The sequence below is a fragment of the Pogonomyrmex barbatus genome, unplaced genomic scaffold (assembly GCF_055798465.1).
Source record: "Pogonomyrmex barbatus isolate J1 unplaced genomic scaffold, ASM5579846v1 scaffold6, whole genome shotgun sequence".
Lineage (NCBI taxonomy): Eukaryota > Metazoa > Arthropoda > Insecta > Hymenoptera > Formicidae > Pogonomyrmex > Pogonomyrmex barbatus.
Window position 1 is genome coordinate 6,241,157 of NW_028297160.1, and position 26,763 is coordinate 6,267,919.

Genomic DNA, 26,763 nt, shown 5'->3' on the forward strand with positions numbered 1-26,763 from the left:
AAACAATCCGTTCGCATCAGTCATGCAAAACGGCGAACCGCGGTTACAATGCCATTATGAGCGAGCGCGGCTGCGAAGCTGTCGTATTTACGTCCATACGTTTCACTCTCAAGTAGGTAGTTTGTAGTACTCAACGAGTATATTAAAGTATAAATATATTCCGCGAGCTGTCGTTGAAAGCAAATATCGTCGAACGCGAACGGTTTGTAATTTAATACTGTAATAAAGTTCGCATATCTCGAAGTGATCGATACAAGATTTCGTCTTGTAATCGTATTTCGAGCGTTCAACAAACAAGTTCAACAAAACAAGTTCAACAAGCGAAAGAGGCGCTTGCAATTTCGTTGTTATTCGATCGCTTTACCAACTGCAATTACTTCGCGCACGTGCCTTCACTCACGTGAAGATTTTTCTCGCTTTTTGAATGCTTATTCTAATTGTTTTTGTTATTTCTTCAGCTGCGAATGATAAAACGAATAGCTAACAGATGAAAATATATTAATTTTATCATGCGTGCATCAGAAAAATTCAGAAAAATCCACAAGTATCTTAATCGATTCTTTAACCTGTTCTCCCAGAATGTCTGACAAAATTGATTGACTTGGCAAACCGAAAACGGTACCACGTTTGTGTGACGCAGCGATCAGCTGACCGTCGCATGGAGACGAAAGTGCAAGCTGCATCCCCGATGATGCAATGTCAGTTAGTGCGACTGGTTCTGCAGCTCCATTGCGGCGTCGAATTCCGTACACAAGCGTCGTATTACGTTTTTGTATCATTCTAGACACGTGCCGGCAAACGATAAGGCTTCCTCGCGTGTCGCGAACGCCGATCTCCTCATTGATTTAATTCAATGCAATATCACTTTCGCGGAACACGAAATTCTGGCAACGAATGGCAACGAATGGCAACGAATGGCAACATTTTTTTCTAAATGCGTTTCGGACGAAACGTGAATTTTAAAAAAGAATATGGGAACTAGAAACTATTGATTTTTAATTTCTCTGTTCGTTTAGTTGTAGATCGTTGAAAAATCGCGAGAATATTTTTTTAGATCAAAACATTTGATAGAGAAATTAAAGAATAGCGATTCCTTTTTCTTTTGCACGTAAACATTTTGTATCAGTGCGCGACAGATCGCTATCGCTGAATTCATCGTCGAAAAGTAGCCGGTCTCGCTCATACGCGATTTTTTTTTTTGGATTACGACCGCGCGCGCTGCTTGACCTCGATTTCATTGGCACGCACATGGCGCGCTATCACATCGGCTGCCAAGCACACCGGTATCTCCGCACACCCGGTAGCGACATATACCCGATAGAACCTCTTTTCTGTTTGGCGATAATAAATTGTACATTGTCCAATTACGCAGAATGTATTTGTGGTAATTGTGATCGCTGTCAGATTTAGCCGGTCGATTACGACGTTGGAGAACGACGAGAATACCAACAGATGATTTTAACTTGTAGGTGGATGCGCAGACGGTCGAGAAATTTATTCATAAATAACATCTCAGTTATTCACGAGCTATGTTCTGCAGATAAATAAATAAAACATCGAATCATTTTTTATTTTTAACCGGCGTAGAACTATCGCATGCTCCAAAATTCTGAGATTGATGATAATACGTTTCGATTTATCTGCGCACTATGTCATTATATCTATGATTCCGTCTTCGATTCTATTTACTACGCACTGACCAGGGTTAATCGTTAGTTTCATTAATCAACTAAGAAGTCGATCTTTAGTTTAGTTTCTTATCTTTTTTCTAATTTTAGTACTGAAAAAAATGCTGCGAATATAAAAAGGCCAAGATTAGATAAAATATCACCTGCGATATAGATAGTCTGGAAGTTTTGCCTTTCGTAAACAAGGTGTTTCTGGTACCACTTACTTTTCACGGTCACGAATTCCACGGGAATCGTAAACCTCGATTCGGCGTGGATATATAAGACCTCATTATCTTTTTACACGAGTCGATATGTCGGGAGACTCCGGAAAGGAGCCTTCGTTTCGTTGTCTGGGTTCGTAACAGCGTAAGCCTTTTTCAAGCGGGCAATTTCGTCGTGTGAAAGGGTTAACCGACGTCGGAGAAAACCGGCCCTGAGTTCGTGATCCCTCGCGTTCCGGGTGAGCTACGCATCGGCGCATGCTACGTCGATGAGTGGCTATGCAACGTGCCGTGAGTAGATAAGTATGCAAGTAAGCAGGTCGATGCACTCCACCCACACCTGGCCCGCGCGAAATAGCCGGTCTGTCCTTGACACGACGTGAACCGCTTCTCTATCTCGCGGTAGGGCCCGCCCGATCCGCTCGGCAAACCGGAGACCGTTCCCCCACACCGACGTGGATTTGTTCGCTTGAAAAAAATTTCGCCGCCGCAAGTTGTACGATCGATTCAGCCCGTGAAACGCGGAACGTGACATATTTTTATTTGAAATCGGTACATAAAATCAGCTGAAAGTTGGTCCCCTTTGATTTGTGACTTTTCTCAATTTTCATAATCGGCCATTTGTCACGATTGATTTTCAGTCGCTTTTTGTATCTATCCCGAATGTTTGACAGATCGCTATTGACCCGTCGCTATTGCGACCGTGCCAAGTCGCGCGATGATGCACCGATACATCGAGAGCTGCGCTCTCTTAAGTATGCGATACGCTACTAGAACTGGTTTAAAGCTACGGGAATCTGTTGTTGACTAAGCTGCAGTGTGCGACGGAGGCCCTTACTGAGAATTTCTATTCGGACGATCTGATTGAGATATAAAAGGTTTTTAGAAAAATATATTTCGCGATTCGACCGATGGCATATTCCATTAAAAAAAAAAAAATCTCCTCCGAACGATATTCTATGGTAAACATTTTTTTTTATGAAGAAAGAAGAATCCGTGGCAGAGACGACGAAGGTATCTTTAAAAATTAAAGAGGGCTTACACGAGTCGCAAATCTTCCGTGCCTTTCGGAAGGAGGATTAGAGGGCACCGAGATGCGTTGGACCGGCGCTGAGCGCACGCTATAACTCGCACGGCGGACAGCTGCATCCCCCGTCCTCCGGCATCCGCGAGATCGCATCAAGCGCACGTGCCCTCACGCACAGCCCACGCGCACGAGGCCGATGAGGGATCGCCACGCGGCGCGGGAATGAACGCGAAACTTGTTTACGCGACGAAGCAACGTCGCGCATTCCGCTGCGTAAGTTGCAGTTATTCAGGGAGCCTTGACTCGCCGCCGCCGCCGCGTAGGTGCATCTCGCGCGTGCAGGCGCCTCCTGGCCGAGGAGGGAGAGATCTTGTGGAGATCGCCGGCCATAGATGGGCCGAAATTAATTGTAGATCACCGCGAACGCGGGCGTAAGTGCGAGAAATATTTCTCGCGCTATCGATCTTCGCGTGCCACGATCGGTCCCCGCGACTTCGTAACATTCCCGTGTCGCGTACATCGATCCTCGACGTAGACGGAAAAAGGAAAGGAAGTTGCCAGCGAAGTTGTAATAAACAAATATCAGGATAAAAACGTTCGAGAAAACTTCATTTCGTTTTCCTGGTACAATTAATTTTTTAATGCGGTTTACTCGTAATTGAATACGTAAATAAGAAAAACACATTTTTTTCAATTCGATAGTGTAAATTCGTATTTACACTGTCTCGTATGTTTAATCTGCAATTTTTGAAATTTATTACAGACGCTTTCTTCCTTTTATGCAGTGTTTCCTCTTAGTTCTCATGGGACTAGTGACCATAATAAGGAAGGAAACCAATTAACCGTTGACTGAGTAACAACATGAATCATGGGGACTCCGTGGACGTGTATCGAAAAATAATCCTGACCCCCCTTCGACTGTAATCTCCAGCCGGAAATCATTTCGGAGTCGTGTCCTTTCGTAGCGATTCAATGTTTTTTTTTTTTTTTTAATATTTGAAAACTTTTGAAATTTTTAATAACGATAAAAGATCTCACGGATCTTATTACGTCTAGTTTCTTTTCTCTATGACACATTTCTCCCGTGTTTAATGGATCCATTGTTAAAAGGGTTGAGGTATGTGTACTGTTCGGTTGAAAACATTGATATGAATCAATCAATGTTCAACGTTCCTGTTTCGCAAACACTATAGGCCATTGTGCAAAGTGTATGGAGATCTTGCATTACTTCTCGCAAGGACAACCACGGAATCGCCACGGCCGAGGCTGATCGCCCGCTGGAATTTGTTCGAAAGCGGCGCGGGAGCGATAGAGCCGGTGTGCGCACCGTCGAGCTTTATCTGCCGCGTGGGAGGTCCGGATCAATGTAGTTTGCGATGGAACGCGAAAAATAACATCGTGATAATCGCGGCCGGTGGTTTATGGGCCGAGCTATCTGCTAGGAATAATGGTGCGTGCGCGTCGGCCTCGGGAGTACGCGAGGTCAAGCGGCGAGGATGGTAATCTTTTGTTCGTCCAGAGTACCGTCCGCACAAAGGAAATAAAATATGCACCCTGCGAGGAAAAGGAAGAGATATCACCGAGGAGACATTAGAATTTCCCACGTGCCCCACAGATCTGGAAATCCGATTCGTACAAGCCAATTTCATGTGTGCGATCCCCCCTTGTGATTACTCGGTGAATATTTATGTTTAGAAATCACGAATCTAAATCCTCTCTCTCTATCTCTCTCTCTCTCTCTCTCTCTCTCTGTTCCATTTAATAATAATCATTGTTACGTCTGACAAGAGTCTCTCACGTGCCGAACACATAAACATTTAATATCTTTGCTCCCGCGGTGAAATTTATCTGACTTCGGTAAAATATTATTTTAATAAAATATCAATTTATATACGATACCTAGAACCTAACGAACGCGTAATTGTCTCATTTTCATCTCACGTTCACGTATCACATCATCATTAATAACGATAATTAACAGTAATAACATTAATAACGGTCTAATTGGTCTAATTCATGTCATGAAATGATATATATCGTACGGTCGATTGCACGGTTAGAACGTCGTTTCGAACGAACATTTCGGTCAGCCGGTACGCTTCACGAGCAATCTCGTGTGGATAGGAGACCTGTGATTTCGCCGGCGTTCACGTACGGACACAAGGTTAACCGGTCGATGAGCTCAGGAGTCAAGCTGGAAGCGATCGTTTGGTATCCGACGTAGCGACTTGCTGTCACGCACGAGGGCTTTCTATTCCTCCGCGGCAATGAAATCGCCACGCGTGGAAATCCGGTTTCCGTCCTTCCGTCATTTATATCCGAGACTCTTGATTTTTTTTCTTTTGCTTTTTTGCCATATCCGAATACCTGCACGATGGAGTCCGATAGATAAGTATACCGAGCGCGCGACCGAGCGAAAGGACAGCGATCATAGCTCGGGGGAGATCGAACAGAAAAGCTATTTCTCGGTAAAAGAATATATCCCGATAAATACACGTTGTACTCAATCTTGGAGGTAAGTATGTAAAATGTGAAGGTATAAATCAGCGGTTTTGCATAGAAATTCCATTGCCATTCTATACTCAAGTCTTGTCTACTTCGCCACGTCCGCCACGTCAAAGTTGCAATAGCAACGCGCTTGCCTTTGGCATCCACCGGTCTCGCGAGAACATTGCGGTACACCGCTAGCTAGTAATTAGTATTACGCGCTTCGTTGCTTAGACAAACAATTCTTGGGAGCTGTTCGCGTTGGATTTCCCTCTTTGCGACCGGCGACTTTCCTCGTGTCGCTCCGCTCTCGTGTCGCGACGCAACTTTCGGCGAGGAACTTTTCGCGAAGACGTACAGCGCGCTAATGAATCTGCACATTCCTCGGGGAGTGTTGCCATAACGGTTGTAGATCGACGCGTAGTAACGGTATCGGAATACTTCTCGACGCGTTTATTGTCACTCGCATTCGCGAGTACGCTCGCGGAGAGTAGACGCTTCATTAACGAATGCGCGCAACGTCGCGAGCGATGAATTTTAATTAACCACCGATAAATTTATATTTATCATCGACGACGGCGTTTCCATGATTGTAAATCGCAACGATTTTTTCCGCGAAAATCAATCGTTCCGCATAAACACACGCTCGGATAATGAATTAATGAATGATTAATCAACGCGATGTTGAGGCATACCGTCGACGCAACCCTCTTTGCAAGAAAGTTTTCCACTTATTATGGCGCTTGACATTTAACTTTTTTCTTTTTATGAAATGCTTTTATGAGAGAGAACGTCGAGTCAGATTAAATCAATTAGAATATATGATAGATTAGAATATATGATTCGAGTGGTTTGAGAATGATTTGGAAAAACCATTAATTATTATTATCAAAATATGAATACTGCCGAGATTATCATTATTAATAAGATTCAAATGAAAAGCGATTGAACTTACTAAATGAGGATAAATATGGTCGCAAGCAAAATGCACCGATACGCGTTAATAATTTCGATTTTCCATAAAATGGAAAAGCGAGAATATATGAATAATATTAACATTATACGCAACTGACCGAAATGGTCGACGCACAAAAATTATATTTATCGTCATGGATCTCATCGCGGTCGTGACAAACAAGTGTCATCATGACGTCAATAAGGCAGACAAGTGCGTACGATTCGTCGACGCTTCGTTTTTATCTATGCGGATTGTCGCACACGGCTTTTGCGATGAAGACGTCACACTCGATGCATTTTAATGATCCCCCGATTTGCGGGCCCGCGATTAATAGTCGATTGATATCGGCTCGAACAATTCGCGATACCGCATGTAAGAAACCGCTTGTCGATATTGATTTTTTTTTTAAACGCGAATTTATGAAATATGTGATTGTCTTCTGTTGGGGTAGCCTTGTGTGCGAGGAAATAGGTGGATTAATTTTTGTTTTAATCGTTTCTTCATTCTATTTTATTTCACCAGCAACGTACGTATTTCTCCAGTGAAATTTTATTTATATCTCGTCGAAATATCTCTTGAGCAAAATGGAATTTGAAATAGAATTGAAATACTTTGCAAATAGTGCGTGAGTGATCTTTTATGGATTCTTCAAAATTTTATTCTTTTCTATAACCGAGCTAAAGAGAATAAAACCTTGAATCTCTCTTGGTACACGCGCGCAAAAGATCTTAGAAACAATTTATTATGACCTTTGTGCAGTTTTACGATTTGTTTGCTTGTTTTTGTCATTGTGGCTGAGAGCCAGCAATTTCGCATTTTCTAGTACGAGTTGTTAGTCAGACCTCAGCCTCTGTCAGAGATTGTTCTACTGCGTAATTAGAATACCTACGACTACACCTGCCAGCAGGAATATAGCAGGGATGACGTAGGCTATCTTTGCATGCAACAATTGATTTTTTTTTGTAACAGATAAAGATTAATAATAGAACCTATTTAATATTCTCTTTCACGTGACAATAAATATAAACGTACAATTTTCAATATCTATAATAATGGATAATAAAACGTCCACCAAGAAATAACAAATAATTTGCAAATAACGAATAATTTAATTTAAACTATAATTATATTAATATTTTACTTAAGTTAGAATAATTTTATTTGATGACAAAAAATTAATAAGTTTGATAAGTTATTTATTTAAATTTTTATTAAGGTTCGAGGAACTCCAGATTGGCACTTGCCACGGCACTCATTGTGCTATCGAGATTTCTGTCCTTGCCAGCGTAAATTTCGTTGACGCCTATCGGTGATATCGTCGTTTATCGTCTCGACGTTGAAAAACGCAGGCGTTTCCGTCGTCGCGGGAAAAACATTCGATAAGAAGGCCAACGGCGCCGATTTGCGATTTTCATTCGCGATTTTCATTCTTTCCCTCCTCTCTCCGACGCCGCGGAGTCGCTTCTCGTCTGCAATTCGCCTACTCGCGTGCGATTCCTTTCGTGCGCACGCGATTGCGCTCGCGATTCACGCCCGGTGTGTTTTTCCATGCACGCGAGCGCGGAGACACTTTATTCCGCGCGCGCGAATAATGTTTACCCTCCAAAAATAGACGGCTACAGCTGTCGTTCGATGTTTTGTAGCCCGGAACTTTTATTGCCCCGTCGATGGGGAGAGACAAACGATAGTTCATTATAAACGCAGGATAATATTCTTCCAAACAGCTGATTTAAAAAGAGAGAGAGAGAGAGAGAGAGAGAGAGAGAGAGAGAGAGAAAGAGAGAAAGAAGCAATTCCCGACAGCAGTCACGCAAAACAATTATGCGTAATGAATATATACATAGAAAAAAATGTATGATAGTTGTATAGAAATTATGTATCTTTAAGATCATTCACGTCGACTGATTAACTGCGTTTCAAATGTTAATCCTCGTTTTTGTAGTGACAATCGAATATGAAATTAAAGCAAAGGCGGAGAGAACGAGCCACCATCGCGATTCCGTCAAATTATTCGTGACATTTTTCGTCATATCGCGATACGATTGGCTGCTCCGACGATGTGTTTTCCTTGCCACAGTATCGTTGTTAATCACGTCACTCGCTTATTTCCCAATGTTTCGCGCGCCTTTTCTCAGAAGCTTGATATCCTATTCTCACGGAAATTGATTTGTATCTATCTCGACACATTTGCTGTCTCACGATGATACTCCCCGAGACTAAATCTCGACAGACTTTCCTTGCCGTCGTGACATCGTCAATTACATCATTTGGCTATATCATTTCGCAATGTTTCTCGCGTGTCGGAGGTCTTCCTTCCTCCCGCTGTTTGCTCGAGATAGATACGCAATAGTTCTCTATCTCGAGTCGCTCTTACAATTTCAAATACACGGACGCATGTCACTTTAGAGATTTAGTTGGGAAATACTATTTATTACACGGGAGTTAAAGTTGGCATACGGCAATAAATAAGTCAAAAACTTCTCTCTTCATCGCAGCGTATTTGGGAAAAACCAGTGTATTTGCTTTAACGGAATGTCCAAGTAATATCACTCGCTTCTGGAACGCGGCAAATATTGTCTTATTACGTAAATACACTTCGGGAAACAATAATAACAGGGAAATTGACGTAAGAGCAAACACGGACTACACAAATATCAATCAAGCTGGAAAGAAATCCCGAGTGATCCGACGTATCAATGAAATTGCTTGGAATTTAATACGGCAAGGTTCTATGCATTTGTAAAATATTATATATGAGATTCCGTCGGTGTACAATTAGGAGAGTTGAAACTAATTGATTTGACAATAAAATTATTTAATGTATCGAGGGGATCGATCGTTCGATCCCCTCGAACCGACAATACGTAGCCGATCGAAATTACGATCACGCTGTCCCGTGATCGCGCTGGGCGTAATTACGTGAAACGTTCCAATTAACGAGAAATCTCTCGCGTGCGAGGGAAAGAGGCTCGGAATGCCCGCCGAATGGCGGAGTCGCGCCGATTACGAGGCTAGAATAGCTTTTATGCACACAAGCACGACACCGTGCACGCCGCGGCTCGACTTTTATGCACACGCGAAGTCGCGTGCACGGTCGCGTGCTGGCATCGCCATTTCGTGCGGCGCTGCTAAAATATTCGTCCACCTATCAGCATCCGTCATCTAGGATAGCGGACTACCACATCCGCCCCATGCAAAAACATTCCTTTTGCCACCTGAAGCCGGGTTTCGACCCCGCCGCGGAGGAGCGCTTATCTCAACCGGCAATCAGCGCGGAATTAACGTTACAATGTTATCGTATGACGCAACAAACTAGGCTTGTGATGTACATGCCCGGGATTAGGGGTTACGGCTCGTAAACTCGCATGCGAATATCGACAGTATTCGCGGCGAATTGTGTGCTATGCTCGTGTGGCCAAATATTTTAACATTCTTTATTATTTTGAGATCCTTTTAAGCGGAGCGCAACCGATATATACGCGCGATAATAAGCTTGAAATACGACAGTGTCGCGTTGGAGTTTTATTTCGAAACCGCGTTGTTGCAAACAAATAAAATAAAAGCGGAGAGTGAAATTTCATTGTATTTTCAGGGATTTTCCTTCATTTCGTATTGTTTCACGATTAACCCGCATCTCCTTCGCTCGCTCATTATTCCATGTAAGCCAAGGATAAAACAGAACAATCAGAACAGAGACAATCGTTGAATTTATTTTGAAGAAAGTTTATAGGTTTAACTGGCTGCGAACGTCATCTTTTTTGTTATGATAATGCGATCGGAGCAAAATTTAAGTTAAAGAAGTATAATCGACGGCGGAAGGACTGCGGAACGCGCGTTGTTACAATTGAGCAGTCTTATTACGACAATTACGTTAAAACGATATTAGAAAGTCCTTGAAGCTAAAATGACCAATACCGTTTTCTGTTCGCATCAACGGAGAAATCTTTAGAGATGTCGGGCAATCCGCCTTACAAATTTCATGATTTACATAATTGAAAAATTGATCTCTCTCTGAATGGCTCACGCTGCAACTCGCGTTATTATATTTAATAAAACACGGACGTGACTTCTGGCGCGTTTGGTAATGGAATACGAACATAAAATATCTCAATATTTATCTTTTTCCTATCCGAGAGTTTTTTTATATTGACGTATTTACATGCGTGTCAAAATTAAAATTGAAATATCGACGATAAAAATACAAAGAAACGTACTTACGTGATATCTATCTCTCATCGGGATTTTGCGTCTCATTCATAATCAGAATCAGCATTACGTAAAGATTTTTTTTTTCTCTTTATGGAAAAGATTCTGAATGACAGTGACGAAAGTCGGGGCGCGGCATTCACACCAAGTTCAGCCGATCCACGCCTGATAATGTCTTATTCATGCGTGATAAGGGGGGGGGGGGGAGAAGCGTAAAGTCGGACCGCGCTTCAACGCCTCTGCAGTATATCTAAATTGCGAGCATTTCGTCATTCTCTCGTCTTGTCTCCTTTGCGTCACTTCGCCGCTCACCTCGAGATGCCGGTGCGATATTTTGCGCCGCTTTCTGCATAATTCAGCCGGTGCGTCGTATAAACGAGGTTAAAATATCGTCAGCATCCCGTTTGCGGGGACCGCGATTGTCGCATCGCATCGTCGCATCGCATCGTCGCGTCGCGTGAAATTTAGGAGGGACGTATAGGGTGACAAAAATATTCTACCAAATATCGTGCGCGGATATATCGCGTGTTTTCCTTACAGTTTTGCGATTTATAAATACGATTTGTGAGAACGACGAAAAACAGAAACTCGAGGTTTCCGCCGCGCGAAGACGGGAGGAATTATTTTCGCCCTTTGCCCGCCCGTAGAAACGGCTAGATTTATCGGTGAAACTGACGAACGCGCGTCGCTGTCGGTCTCTCTGGAGCCGCTTTGGACATGTGATGCGTCGGGTCGCGTCGCGACGACGCATTTGTACACACTTTACCCGCCGGCAAGCTGAGATGAACGGGAGGCGACGACCGCGACGTCGTGGATTCCGCACGCAGTCTTTTTTAAGCGAGGCTTGCACCGCTGCACGTGTTTGGCAATCTGTGAATTGACCCTTGTTGGGAGACTTGCAGCTGCTTCATTAAAAACTGGTTTTACATTTCGTCAAAAAGAGAGACGTATACGTATATATCTGTATATTTTACTACATTAAAGAATAAAATCATACATTACACTTCAAATAATCGTGGTAAGATCAAATGTAATAAGGCCTGTGATAAAATTAGAATCTGAAATTGGACGTTTATATTTAGCTCAATATTGATACACGTAATCCATGTTAAATTTAATTTACATCTTTGTACCGTGAAGAAATAATTTTTTTTTTCTATTCATCTATAAATAAACGGAGATCGATCGGTGCTTCTTGTTCGCCAGAATTTTCGTCCGCGTCTCGCGTCGTCTATCAGCTTCGCAGTAAAGGAGTAACGTCGGCGCGCTCAAATGGCGTGACGAAATTCGCCGTGCCCAATTCCGCCCCGACGAGACGCGATGGTTGTTTTGTATCCTCCGAAGATACCAGAGTTCAGACGTCGTGACGGCATCCGGGCGCCGACGAGTCTGGACTTTTCAAGCGTACCCTGCCCTCTCGCATCTCCTTCCCGACCAACCCCCCCCCCCCCATTCCGCTTTTCAGACGTAATTCCCAAGTTGATATAGACCGCACGCAAGGATCCATAATTTTGGCATATCTGTCGATGTTGCACCGGCGTTGCAGAGGCGTGCGAAATTTCATTTGGTCGATCGTACTTAAGTTACACCCGTAACCTCATAACGACTTCATCCATCCAAATATAATTCGCGAAGAATGTTCCAAAAAGACGAGGTAGACGTCCTCTTTTCGCGTTAATAAAACTGTTCCGGGGTGAAGTCATTTGTTATTTGAAATTAAATAAAAAAAAAAAAACCATGCAAACATTAGTTACCAATTTAGCGATGTAATAAAATATTCTTGTGATTTCTATCATTGTGTCTTTAAGCTAGAATGCAAAATGGCAAGAATATATAGAAAAACTTAACGTTGCTGTATTGTGAAATCAAATCACATGGCCTTCCTCTAGATAAACTTATTCATGTCCGCTTGTTTTTCTATGAACAATCTTATACAAAACGAGTCACGCTTCGTTTATACTCAGCGAACTCTAATCTTTTCAGGTCGAATGCACTTAAATCGCGAGTCATCGTGCGCATCGGCGCACCGTGACACCCTGCTGCCAGAGAGACCCCCCGATGGCGTTTCTTCCCATCGCTTAATAAAGATGTAAAATTCTTTCACGATTCTTGAAAAATCAATTATTCTGGACTATAAATAATCAATTATTAATCGATTATTTGAAAAATAATTTAATTCTCTGTACCCTTTTGTTATAGAGAATTCGGGATCACCTTGTATATAAATCCAAGGCAAATGCTTTATATCGCGAACTACGTGTCGTTAAATCATCGAACTTGCAACGTAGTTCGCTTAAAGCAATATCTGAATTCACTCTCTTAGCAAATCAATAATCAATTTTGAAAATTAATTAACTTCCCACCCAACGAAATTCTTATTGCGAGAAATATCACCCCAATCAAGAATCGAATCTGGATCATTGTCCACGTGAGTGTCTTAATCACATGTACATTCGATCACTGAGGCATGTGATATAATATTTAAGTGGCAATAATAAGATAAATCTATCTGACCAACTATTCATGATTTTTTTTGTCGTTTTAAAAACACATATCGGCTTAGATTATTGTTTACTGTTTAATCCTTACGCAGTAAGGATACTGGCAAGCGTTCTTTCTCATCATTTATCTGGATCTTAAGAATCGATTCTCTTTCAATACATCGATTCTTTCAAATTTTTAGCATCAGTATCGCTCGTACATAAAAAGTTTCCGGAAGTTCTTCCGATCCGCCTCTCGTATCTTGTAACACTATCGCTCGCGAACCATAAAAAAGCGCCTCCTCGATCGCCGCAAGAGCCAGGCTATGGGAAGATAATATCGTACCCTGGCTGTTCGAACACGTCCGTTACCTCCGTAACCCCGCGCGACCCTATCGCCCTACGCCACCTCAACCTGATAACGATGCCGATATCGTATATCGCTCACGGTATATAACAGCGCGCGATAAATACAAATGCGTGGCGCGCAATTTCTTGCCGCGTGAAATCGTCGATCGACTCGAGTGACAAAAATGATCTAAATAGGGGTACCTGGGGGTCAAGGAGGGGAGCATAAATATGCGGTGAGAGTTGCGCCTCTGACCGCGAGACAAGACGCGGATATATCTACGACTTTCACACTTTCCTTTAGAAGCCTTTAATCTCTCGGATTAAATCGCGGAAATGATCCACTGAGAGTTCGCGCCAGATGCTGCGAAGGGTCATGCGAGTACTTTTATACGCGAAAGGAAATGGAGATCTCTTTCCTCCCTTCCCCCTTCCCTCTTCTCTTTCTCTCTCTCTTCTCAGCAAGATACTTTATAAAATACAATGCACATTCACGGTCCAGGTTGCGCGTCACGATTATTTTTCGAACGGAATCCATTGTGTGCACCACAGCACTTTCTAGACATAATGTCGAGCGCGAATGTTATTTATATGCCGGTTGATTCAGAAAAACACGGCGTCATTTCTCGATCAGATACCTGAGACAATCTAAGAAACTTTATTTATACGTTTTACGCGTATTTTTGTCAGCCTCGCTACAATGTTTGTCGTGAATTCTTGATGTAGACGGAACAAACACGTTTCAAATGGCAAGAAATTGTTGATGGAGGAATACATAATCGATTCGAAAGGTCTTGCGAAGTTATATATGTACATACTCACCGCGAGAGAGACCATTCTATATTTCTCATTAAATCGTCATTTAATTTGTTCTGCTTATTACGTGTTGCGAAATTTCTTTCAAAGACACGCATAAATCACAGGCTTGTGTGATAAATATAAATCTGTTTTCGAATAACATTGTGATTATAGCTATAAATATTCGAAAAGGAAAAAAAGAAGAGATGATGTTTTTCGAAGTGAGCGAAGGAAGAGAGAGAAGAAGAATAACAAGTTCAAATTTTTAATTGCTGCATTATTATTTTCCATTATTCCTGCATTATTATTTTCCACCATTCCTTTTCAATCTGCGCAGCTATTTTCAACTTAGTAATAATGCGATCGTCTCTAAGCAAGATCGTCTTGTTATCTCACGAGCCAATCAACCGTGACTAAATTAATCTATTTCTAACGAGCGATCTCAATGGAACATGCCGATCGTCTTGTCTGTTGCAGGATGAGAAGGTCACGATGCTGAGACCCGGATCCATAGTGGGCCTGCTGGTCCTCGCGGCCGCGCTGAAGATCGGAGACTCCAACCGCTGTCTGACAATGCTGGAAGGTAAATCGTCGGTCATTATCGCCGGGCCCGATCGTTGCGGCTCAATTACGGCGCGTTTGTTGTCAGTTCCGAAGATGCGATATCATTGGCACGCCGTCGGAAAAACGGCGGCGGCGCCATACGGAAATGCTCGCTAATTGTTGCCGATAGCTAGGCGCGGCCTAGACGCTAATTGAATCGCTCTCACGATTCACTCGTGCACGATCAGTAGCGCAGCCGATCGGTAATTAGATCTATCGAGCCCCGCGGCGCGTAATTAGGAGTTGAACGTATTTTCTGTGCGTATTAATGTAAGCCGAGTCGCGCGGTTTACTCGCTTATTATCGTGCGCTTAAACATAGTCATCGCGCGGATCGGCAACGGCCGGAAACGCTCCTGCCCCGGCTACATGTTTTTCTCAGATGTTTATATTGTACAGTATGGACGAACGGGCAGAACGGCCTTGTATTTCTACATGTTCATTTCTACATACGTATGTTCATTTTTACATACGCAGCAATTTTCAACTCGCTCGTTTTTCCAGCTGTCATATATATGTAATCTTGTAATCCTTATTATTACCCGTTCGGATCCACGCGAAGTTCTTGTTTTCGGAATTATCTATTGATTTTTGTTTGGCGCGATTATTTTAATTCGAAGGATCCCGACTTTTCGCAGAGGTCAATCCAAAGAGGGTGATTCATCACGAGGGTCATTTCTTGAACATCGAATTTGAAGTTTCGAGAAGAGTGACGCAGAGATTGGCGTCGCAGATTATGAAAATCTTCCTGACCGAGGTATTGGGATACACAGGAGTCGTCATTGTCGAGAAGGATGACAGGTTCAATGTCTCCGAAGTCTTTGCGAGATTGTCCGAGATGCCGACCTACACGACGTACAGAATGTAAGATGAACGAATGACAGTAAAATCGTTGTGTAACCGTGAGCTCGAATTTATTCCTTGAATATTTCTTCAATATCTTCTTTTAATATTTTTTCGATTGTAACATTGTAAAATTACGTCAGAACTTTTTAATCACTTGTTTTTCAACGAATCTTCTTTTATGATGTTTGCATAAAATGAATAGGATGTTCAACTTCGTTTGTATACTCGATTCACAAGAACACCACGTCATACTATGTCAATAAGTGTCTGACCAAATTAACGATCGAAAACATCTATCGCAAACACGCTTTATATCTCATTCGCTGAGCGATTATATTCCATTTCAATGGTAGATTTGCTTTTTTCGATCTTCAGAATGTATTTATCAGTAATCAAAGTTTTTACTTCTCCATCATTTAATAGTACTTATTTTCGTGTAATCAACAGCGTATTCTTCTAAGTGTGTAAGATATTGTAATTGTTATTAAATTCTTTTTGTGATCGACTAATATTTTGACATTAAAATTGACTAATAATTTTTGATGGTACAAATATATTACAAAATACATAATAAAAATTATATAGTCAGTTAATATTTATAACAATCACAAAAAGTAAAAAAATACTAAACTTTCGGATTCAAATTCATTTCTTCTTTTTGTTGCGATCGCGATTATACGTATTATAAACTATCAATAATTTTTAACTATATTTTTTTATCTTTACTTCTCGAAAATAACATCGAAATGTTGACTCAGTCAGTCAGGTAGCTAAATTCCGTCTCGGAGAAATATTCGCGGATCAGGTGATTAACATTCCCGTCTCAATCGCAGATTTCCAGAAACGATGGTGAACATGGAAGTGTGGATTCCGCCGCAGCAGGACACGTCGCCGCTGCTGAACAAATACGACGTGAAGGAATGTGGCTCGATAGCTCCGCCAGGACACTTCGGTTGGTTTGTTCCGGAAGCGTTAGCCAGACCCGATGACAGTTGGTTGGTCTTTACCAGGTTGGAGACCGCCAGCAGGTTCGCCGTCGACGAGGCATATCTGCCGATTGTCAAGAATTTCATGAGAAGCTCTCCGAACACCACTGGGAGAAATACCACTGAGGAATACTACTGCCGCGAAGCCTTTTGCCAACACGGGATGTATGTCCCGGAACAATGTCACGGTCAAGGCCAGCGGAGGCCGCCGAACTGCGCGCTATTGCTAGCCGAATATCCTGATGTGACGCGTTTCGTAAAAGATCACATCGATCAGCTGAAGCTCTACGTTAAGGTGGCGTGGGTGGGACCGAATCTCAGGAATCTAACCAAATATTTAACTAAAGAGTACATGCAGAACGCTTCAACCTTCACTGAGACCAGGTACTGAATCAGAAAATTATGTTATTTTGTTGAAGCCGTCGATCAATATTGATACTATAAGAAACGAGATGGAATTCTAGAGCAAAGTTTTTCTTTCAGATCATTGGTGATTTTGCACTATTCGCCCAGTAGCGTGATCTCGAACGAAAGGGAATTTATGACGATCGATTTTCCACGTTGCGGAACGAAAAAGAAAACGATCGGCTGCGCATACGAGTCGAATAGATTGACAAAATTAGTGTGGGGTAGGCTGGAGATGATCGCGAAGATCGCCTTCCAAGCGATAAACCGCGCCAAATTTACTCGGGAAATGTATGAAGATTTGATCACACATCGTATAAGATCTGTGGACGCTTCAGATGAAGACATCGCTTGCGATTGGTTGAAGGATAATTTGAACTATACCCTTGCGAAGTGGAAGCCGAACAACGATGACAAGAATACTCTCTACGTAGGCGGTATATTTCCCATGAGTGGTAACTCCTACATGGCCAAGTCGATCGTGATCGCCGCTAGAATGGCGAAAGAAGTCATCAACGTTAATAATACTCTGCTGAGAGATTATAACTTGACTTTGTTAGCTAGTGACGGCCAGTGCAAGTCAGATATGGTAATGAAATCCTTCATCGATTACATCATACATAATTACTATGAGAAGTTGGTTGGCGTATTGGGACCAGCTTGTTCGGAGACCATAGAGCCATTGGTCGGAGTGTCGAAGCACTATAGAACGGTGATTATCAGCTACAGCGCCGAAGGTTCCAGCTTTGACGATCGCACCAAATACCCGTATTTCTTCAGGACCATTGGTGAAAACAAGCAGTACAAACATGTCTATGTGCAACTTTTCCAGAGACTAGGTTGGCACCGAGTGGCTTCACTGACCGAGGATGGACAGAAATATACCGAGTATATATCGTACATGCAGGATATGCTCAGGGATAATAGGATTGACTTCGTGGCGAACGTCAAGTTTCCGAGAGAGCGAGAAGCCGACGTGATGACGAAAGTAAGTTTAAATTCCATTTATAATAGATATAATCAAACACCAATAAAATTTATTAATTTAAATGTCTATAAATTATTAGAAGAAATCTCTAATATTCTTCATACAATATTTATATGTAAATGAATACCCCAATCGTGATAGATAATTTTATGATATTAATTTTTAGTATTTGCAAAATTTGAAAGAAAAACGGGCAAGAATTATTATCGCAGACATATACGGTGAGGTGGCTCGTCAAGTCATGTGTCAAGCATATAAATTGGAGATGACAGCTGTCCAGGTAATAATTAAAAATTACATTATTTTCCATATTTTTTCAAGTCATTCAAATCTCATACAAACTTAAAATACAAAATTAAAGACAAATTCGTCTTAATAATTTTATTTTTTTTTTCAAAGGGTTATGTTTGGTTCCTTCCGCTTTGGCTCCAGCCACAATGGTATGACACCGATCATTACAATGAGATCGGCGAAGAAGTACCTTGCACTACGGGTGAAATGATGAAAGCCATAAACGGGCATCTCGGTCTGTCGCACGCGTACTTCGCTCGAGATGACGATATAATGCAGGAGGGAATCACTGTGCGCGAATGGCGCGATCGTTATGAGAACATCTGCCGAACGCAGAATCAACAACCCTCTAACTACGCCGGTTACGCCTACGACGCCATGTGGACTTATGCTTATGCCATGGATCGACTTATCCGTGAGAACCAGAGTTACGTTTTCGATCTTCACAGCGATCACACGGTCAATCGTCTCACGCACATTATCGGCGAGACCGATTTTTATGGGGTTAGTGAAGCAAATATATATACATATCGATTAGCCTAAAATACAATGATGTAAGAAATATATATGGTAGACTATAATAATTTTGTTGCAAATTTTTGTTAAAAAATAATTTATTGATAATTATAATTTTCAATAAATAATTTAATTCTCATTAACTAATTCTCAATATATTTTGATTAATATATATAAAAGTGATAGCTTATAATAGAAAATTTAAAGTAGTATTTCTATTTTTTATAGGTATCCGGAAGAATCAAATTTTTAGGTGGACCATCGAGATACTCTGTTATTAATATTGTACAGTTTATCGATAATGAGACACGCGTCGTTGGTAACTTTTATCCAAATATTTCGGAAGTCAAACATGAAGTAACCGGTGGCTTCTTAGACCTAAATATTTCGGCATTCACTTGGTTGTCGGAAACGATGCCTGATGACGGTTCGGAGCCTCCATCGAGATGCGTCTTGAGCGGATTGGCAGAATTACTGGACGTTTCTTGTGAAGTTGCAATCGTAGTTGCTAATATTATCGGTTTTGGCCTCCTGGGAGTGGTTCTGATTGGTAGCTTTATTTTTATTAAACGAAAGTACGTCTATTACAATAAATATTTTTTTCACTGTTTTGTTTTTATTATATCGTAATATAGACGAGTAATATTATGTAGAAGAAAACAGAAATTTCTTTAAGATATGCTTTCAAAATTTTGTTTAATTGTACTTTTTTTTTATTTGTTTAGCTATGACAAGAAAATGCAGATGCATGAAAAATACATGAAGTCCTGGGGTATCCTAACACAAATGGATACTTCCAGTTTGGACGAATGGGAAATTCCTCGAGATCGAGTAGTGATCAACCGGAAACTCGGAGAGGGAGCTTTCGGTACTGTTTATGGCGGTGAAGCTTTCTTTACTGAGAAAGGTTGGCTAGCTGTCGCCGTAAAGACCCTGAAAGTCGGCAGCTCGACCGACGAGAAACTCGATTTTCTAAGTGAAGTTGAAGTTATGAAGAAATTCGAGCATCCAAATATCATCAAATTGTTGGGCGTGTGCATAAAGTGTGAACCTGTGTTGACCGTAATGGAATTTATGCTTTATGGCGACTTAAAGACATATTTATTAGCCAGAAGACATTTGGTTAATGATCGAAGCTATGAAGATTCTGACGAGATCTCGAATAAAAAATTAACCGCCATGGCGTTGGATGTTGCTAGAGCACTCAGCTATTTAGCACAATTGAAATATGTTCATAGGTGAGTCTGACAATTTCAAATTTAATGGACATTATTGACATTGACGTACTGACATCACAATTATTAAGTTTCGATTTTCATTCTTCTTTCCCATCAGGGACATCGCTTCGCGTAATTGTCTAGTGAACGCTCAACGAGTGGTGAAACTTGGTGATTTTGGTATGACGAGACCAATGTACGAGAATGATTATTACAAATTTAATCGTAAGGGTAAGAAGATGCATATATTAATTTCATTTTCACAACGTTACGATTTTATAAGATGTAACTTTATTGTGAAATTTGTTCCGCTTAGGTATGTTACCGGTAAGGTGGATGTCACCAGAATCACTAGCACTAGGTATCTTCACGCCAGCGTCTGATGTCTGGTCTTATGGTGTACTACTTTACGAGATCGTCACTTTTGGCAGCTTTCCTTTCCAAGGGATGAGCAACAATGAAGTACTCACCCATGTAAAGGCTGGCAATTGTCTCACTGCGCCGAAGAAAATAAAAATACAGCTGTAAGTAATCATCTCGATGAGACCTATTCTGTTTTGTTTATTATAATTATAATATTATAATTTATTTGTTTTCTTCTTGTTTCATTCTTGTTCGCAGCGAAAATTTAATGTATTCCTGTTGGAATGTGGAGCATACAAAGAGGCCAACGGCGCCGGAGATCGTGGATTTTCTGGCTATGAATCCTCGTATCATCGCACCTTGTCTAGACGTGCCTCTGTCGAGCGTGCAGTTAGAACACACCGCGCAACTCGATATACAACTGTCGGAGAGTAACCGTAAATTTTCTATTCCGTGGCCATCACAGCGTTTATCCTCGCAAACACACGGACTGAAGTTTCCAAACTCGCCAACTCCGCTTCTGCTGGACTTGAACGGGCAGGACGACGATCAGACTTTAGACTCCTTGATCAACCAATCCTGCGAACAGGACAGTTCTAGTCCTCTGTTGGATCCTACGAGAGCTTCGATTTTGAAACAGGCGTGGCTCCATGGCGAAGATTCCAACATTAAAGATAACGAGCCTCACAGATACGTCAATCTTCAACCAGGTATGTTGAAGTTGACCGAGCCATGTAGTAACGGTAGCGCTGGGAATATCCAGATGGAGGAAAGAACGTCCGGGGTGACCGAGAAGAAAAGTACTGATGACGTATCAGTACTCTGACCCAATTAGACAATTTTATGAAAGAGAATTGTATGATTGAGAACTAGTCAGGTATTTCAAGGTACGTTCGAAGTTAAAGGGACTATAACTGTACAAGATCAATGTCATATGATGACGATGATCATTCCAGAATAGATCAAGGAAGTTAACATATGATTTCAAGGTAATTTCGCTTTCGTCGAATGTAATCACCAGCGTCATACTAAAGAATTCTTTTAATGAGTCCAGAGAGAATTGGCTCTCGCTGATGTGCTGATGGCATTTTTTAACTAGCCAAATATTTTCCTGAATTCTCTGAACGATAAAAAAGTCAAATCAATCTAACTGATTGCGATCTAACTCTACAATGAAAATTTTCTTTTATAAGAGAATTCTTACTTACACTTTTGATTGCATAGCATTTTTTAAAAATGTACATAATAGTAGCAAAATTCGGTCTCGAATGATTTTAATAGATAGTTCAACGATGATGCCTATGTAAAATAATTCATCAAAGAATGTAAATTGTTTAAACAAAAAAATCTTACTGATAGCACGCATCTTTTTGTTTAAAATGATTATTATGGTAAATACTACAGGGCGTCTAAATTATAATTCATAAAACGAGTATCTTCAGCAGCTCAAAACAGAAATATAAATGGCTCCTGCCGATAGAATAATGATACAAAAATGTCAATGATGAAAAATGCGAGAATGCCAATCCAAATACTTTAGTACGATGGTAGAGTTGGTAGCATATATATTATTCGAGACAACTAGCTATCAATGGCGAAATTAATTTACCGATTCACTTTTGAGACTGACTTCCATTGCGAAATTAGGTCGCATCATCTGATCGTCGTTGACACGGATGACCGACACTATTCGTCATCGCAGACAAGTACCAACCAAAAGGTGCAAAAGAGAAGAGCTGCTTCTCATAGATGCAGATTTCGCGACGAAAGCGGAAGAGACGATCGATGTCGGTGCATCCTTCATCCATTAGTTCCGTCGTCTTCTGCTCAAAGCATCTTTAAGACTGACTCTTGAGATGAATGGGACGCATCGTATATATCGTTCTTTATCCTTTTCCTTTTACTTTTTGTCAAGCCGTGTTTCGAGGAAGAGCTAGCGCATTTGAATAAGATAATCCGGTGTTTTGCGAGTGGCGGCGCGTTCGCGTGACCATGACATTTTTTTTCTGCTCGTTACTCTTCTGCTTACACATAAAGAGTTTGATATATAAGCAACCTTTTTTCCCACCCTTTCTTAATATCTCATCGCGAATGCGACTACGCGTTTGTCGATCACGCGTCGCCATGGCAATCACACCCACATCACAATTTAATCAATCTAAGACTAATCACCAACTGGCTGCATACTCGATCATAGATGCGATTATTTATTGATGAATTTTGTGGATTTCTTCACGAGTGGATTTCTTGCAAAAGCTTTTTATATACGGAATATGTTAAGGGTCCACTTAATAGCATTCTTGTATAAAGTAGCGTCGCCAGATGACAAATAGCACAAATCCTATTTTGTACAAATAAACTCGCATAAATATATATTTGGCCCTTTCCGGCACGAATTGATAGTTCCTTCATAACCAGCTTCTCGTCATGTTCCTGCATTTTTAATATTACAAATATGTACGTAAAATATGCATACATGTGTCCCTTATTTTCAAAGCGATGACTATAAAAATTTTGACAAAACTCTCCACTCACGTATCGCTTTTGGAATAAGCGACTTATTTGTGCAAGCAGAACGTGCCATTTGTTAAGTGACACATGCAAAAAAAATTGTGCGAATAGTTGTAACACTTGAGTAGAATTTAAAGAATTGTAGAATGTATGAAAAGCTGGAAAGGGTTAACTTTCAGCACGCGCTGTTCAATATAATGACTGAATAGCTGTACAACTAAGAGCGTTCACCGAAAACGTTCGCGTAGAGCTCAAAGACTCCGATAGAAAAGTATTTTTAATTCTCGATTCCAGTTTGTATCTATTCGTGTATATTCGGCCGCGTTGCGAAAAACGTCTTCAATTATATACTACTATAATAATATTAATATATTATAATATATTATATATATTATTAATAATATTAATAATATTAATATTAATATTATAATATATAATATTATTATTATTACATATTACTATATAACAATGTACATAGCGCAATTACGTTCTTCGCATTGTAAAGCAGTATACATGATATTCATCAACATCACTGTCCAACAATTTTGCAAAGACTTATTTCATTACACAACTATAATTTTTTTAATACATATGATTTCTAAAAGCTCAAATATAAAAATATAGAAAAATGCAACTCAACATAAATAAAATAAAGATGTACATACAATATATGTAAAAATAACGCAAGAAGAAGATTTATTTATTGTGAATTATTTTGTTATTTAAATTTTTTATACGATACAAATAGCGGCTTTTTCTAATATATAAAAAAGCGAATTCATAGCAACATTTATATATGTATATTATTATTGAAAAATGTAGATATTATGTCAACACATTGCATCACAATGATTAGAATATCAGTTCTTGTCATTGCGTAGATATGTATCTTTTTTATTATTCTTTTAAGGCTTAGCTCTCTCGCTACAGCAATATTGAAATATGACGTCAGAAATGAGAAAAAGTTTCTTGCGCCGTATAGCTTTATATTTTGTATTTTTTCTTCAAAATATATTTTCATATTCTTAAAAAAACATCAGAAAGTAAGATATCTATTAGACAGATATCTTATTTTTTAAAAGTTTTAAGAATATGAAAATATCATTTTTTTTTAAGGAAAAAATACAAAATAGAGTTATACGAATACGACGCAAGAAATTTTTTATGTCATTTCTCTGACGTCACATAACGCACCGCGAAAAAACCAAGCCTTAATCGAGAAACAATATTCGCGAATGCATCGGCGTACCCTTTTAGTAGATGTAGTCTATAAGCTCGTAAAAAAAAATTTTTACATACATTTGTAGATATCGCGGCACGTTGCTACGTCCTTCTTCTAGTAATTAACATTATATAAGTAATATTAGCAAGATATATGCGATTTTGCCAGATATATGCGATTACTTTTAGCATGTATAAGATCCTTGAATTTACTCGCTATGGATTTATTGTCTCTTATTTATTATCAAATTATATTATATTATAATTTAGTCCACAGCGAAATCGTATTCGCAGCGAACGTTCCTTGAGCGCATGTTTATTGAGCTTTCTGGAATTAAATAATGTTAAACACGTGACTTTGAATTTTTTTATTGCTCATACGACCATTCTGTTTTTATATACACATTCAAAGCTATTTATTTTAGAATTGGTAACTGTGTTATAACTGATCACACTTTTAATATTTTCATTTCACGAATGTAAAATCATAAATATATATTATAGATTCCATTTTTGCATTGTATGTAAAACCTTAATCTCGTGTAAAATAATTGTTATGTAATGATTATTGTATGTAATTGTTATTGATTATTGAAATTTTTATAATTTTAGTTACAATTTTATAAGTATAAAGAAAAAAAGATATAGAAATTAAAATCACATGTTGTAAACAATAAACTATGTAGAATAAATATCTAATCATTATATTACTCCTTCCATATAGCAACACATTCATCGTCTGTAATATGTGGAATAGCTTCGTTCAAGCTAAAAGATTCATTCAAATTTAAAGTACCACCAGTAAAAGAAAAGACTTTTAAACTAGATAAAATAGTGTAAAAAAAAATCTTTTTGATAAATTATGTAACTAATAAAATTATATATAAAAAATCATATGCATTAAAATTTGAAATAATAATTATAATTAAATTATCATCAGTAGCTATAATGACTTCAACAGTCAGTTTGAAATCAGCTCTCAGCTTCTTCCGACAGCCTGCGCCACCATGAACTATTCTTGCATCCCGCAATGCACATTGTGTATATTAATGTAATAGAATATTACAATAATACAATAAAATATTTAAAAAAGATAGAAAATATAAAATTAACTCTGTTTAATAATTTAACATTAATTTTAATTAAAAAAAAATCTAATATTTGAAATAAAATTATAATTCAATGATTTTAAATAACAATTAAACGATAATGTGCCTTGCCGGATAATACTCATATCTTCAATAATATACAACAAGTATTTACGGTTCCTATTACCAGATATGTTCTTGTGTCAGGAAATCTGATTCGCAATTCGCGAGATATATGTACATGCCAGGCATTTCAGCTTTGCACGCCATAATATCTCCATTGTCGGCTGTTTATTTCGCGGCGACCTAAAAGAAAGAAGAAGACCTGATATCCGAAGAGAGCTCTCGCCGACGGAGTACACTGTAAGTCTTCCCGGCTGACATTTCCGACGCGTATATGCGGGTATTCGCGGCCGAATACCGCAGATATTCGCGATAATAATAACGGCGACTCGGCGTGTTCCGCCGCACGGCTACTCGCACGTACTTCTCATGGAGCGCACACATTTACGCACGTGTATTCCCATCCGAATGATCAAAAGTCGCTCGGCCGGTCCCCATTGTTTACGCGCGACTTTACCATTGCGGTGCTAGCTTCTCTAGCTTCTCTAGAGATGAAGATAACATCGTATACGCCGGCGAACGGAGGCCACGGGGGGTCCGCCCGCTCTCTCGTAACAGGTCGCGTGTTTCCTACCTGTTCTTAACTGTTCTCAGGAGCCCGATCATTATAATGTTAAACGATTCGGCAGAGGCCCATGTTAACGCGCCGATGCTTGCATCAACCAGCTCCCGCTCTCTCGGATATGGAGCACAGTTATTATCGCGTGGTATTCAAACGGTGAGCTGCTACAACGCGGCCTGTGGTACGATTATGACGTAATCATCTCTCGGCTACAAATTTGGAAAACAACACTTGCACATTGGTGGTCGAGTTGAGTAGATTGCGGAAAATTTTAACGGATCACGTATCTCGATAAACCTTTCACGTTATTTGGTAAAAAATATTTGAGAAATATTTTTCAAGATTATTACTTGCGGATAGAAAATACATAAGCTGTTTTATATCGTAAGGAAAATTTTCGATGTCCTTGGCAATTGTGAAATAATAATCTCTTTCACGAACTGGTTTCTACGGAGACACGCAACGCGCTGCTTGCAAAATTATATTTGGCAGATCTGATAAAAACTAAATAATGACCAGGAGAGCCCCAAAGCGAAAGCTCATAACGATAAAAATTCCAGAGCATTCTCGCATGTTTGTCCTTATTTAGCATCTATATATGTGTGCAGTCTGTTCATCGATAATTTAATTTAACGAAATAAAAAATTTTATATATTATTTGATTCAATTTAGTTAAATATATTTAATTTTGTTTTATAAAATTAAATATTAAGATTTTTTTCATGACAATATTTCACAATATGTTTGTTATTATCCTTTTCTATTTATCATGTGTGATTAATTTATAATCAGTCAAAACAGAAAAATTCTTTCCAATTTATGTTCATTTATTATTTTTGCAATTAGAAA

The 26,763-nt window shown here is 39.8% G+C and overlaps 2 protein-coding genes across 4 annotated transcripts in view; one reads left to right on the plus strand and one right to left on the minus strand.

The window, feature by feature from the left end:
- The window catches only part of SMC5 (structural maintenance of chromosomes 5), an 86,908-nt gene that overhangs the window by 22,304 nt on the left and 37,841 nt on the right, over window positions 1-26,763 (minus strand). The window lies entirely within an intron of this gene.
- LOC105422894 (uncharacterized) lies at window positions 1,446-24,497 on the plus strand. Of its 2 annotated transcripts, XM_089082227.1 has the most exons (12): window positions 1,446-4,595; window positions 14,673-14,778; window positions 15,436-15,661; window positions 16,477-17,013; window positions 17,113-18,022; window positions 18,189-18,302; window positions 18,422-18,817; window positions 19,058-19,404; window positions 19,555-20,067; window positions 20,165-20,277; window positions 20,363-20,570; window positions 20,668-24,497. In XM_089082227.1, exons 1-12 carry the CDS (start codon window positions 4,566-4,568, stop codon window positions 21,233-21,235), a joined length of 4,068 nt encoding a protein of 1,355 aa, XP_088938353.1. In that variant the 5' UTR covers window positions 1,446-4,565; the 3' UTR covers window positions 21,236-24,497.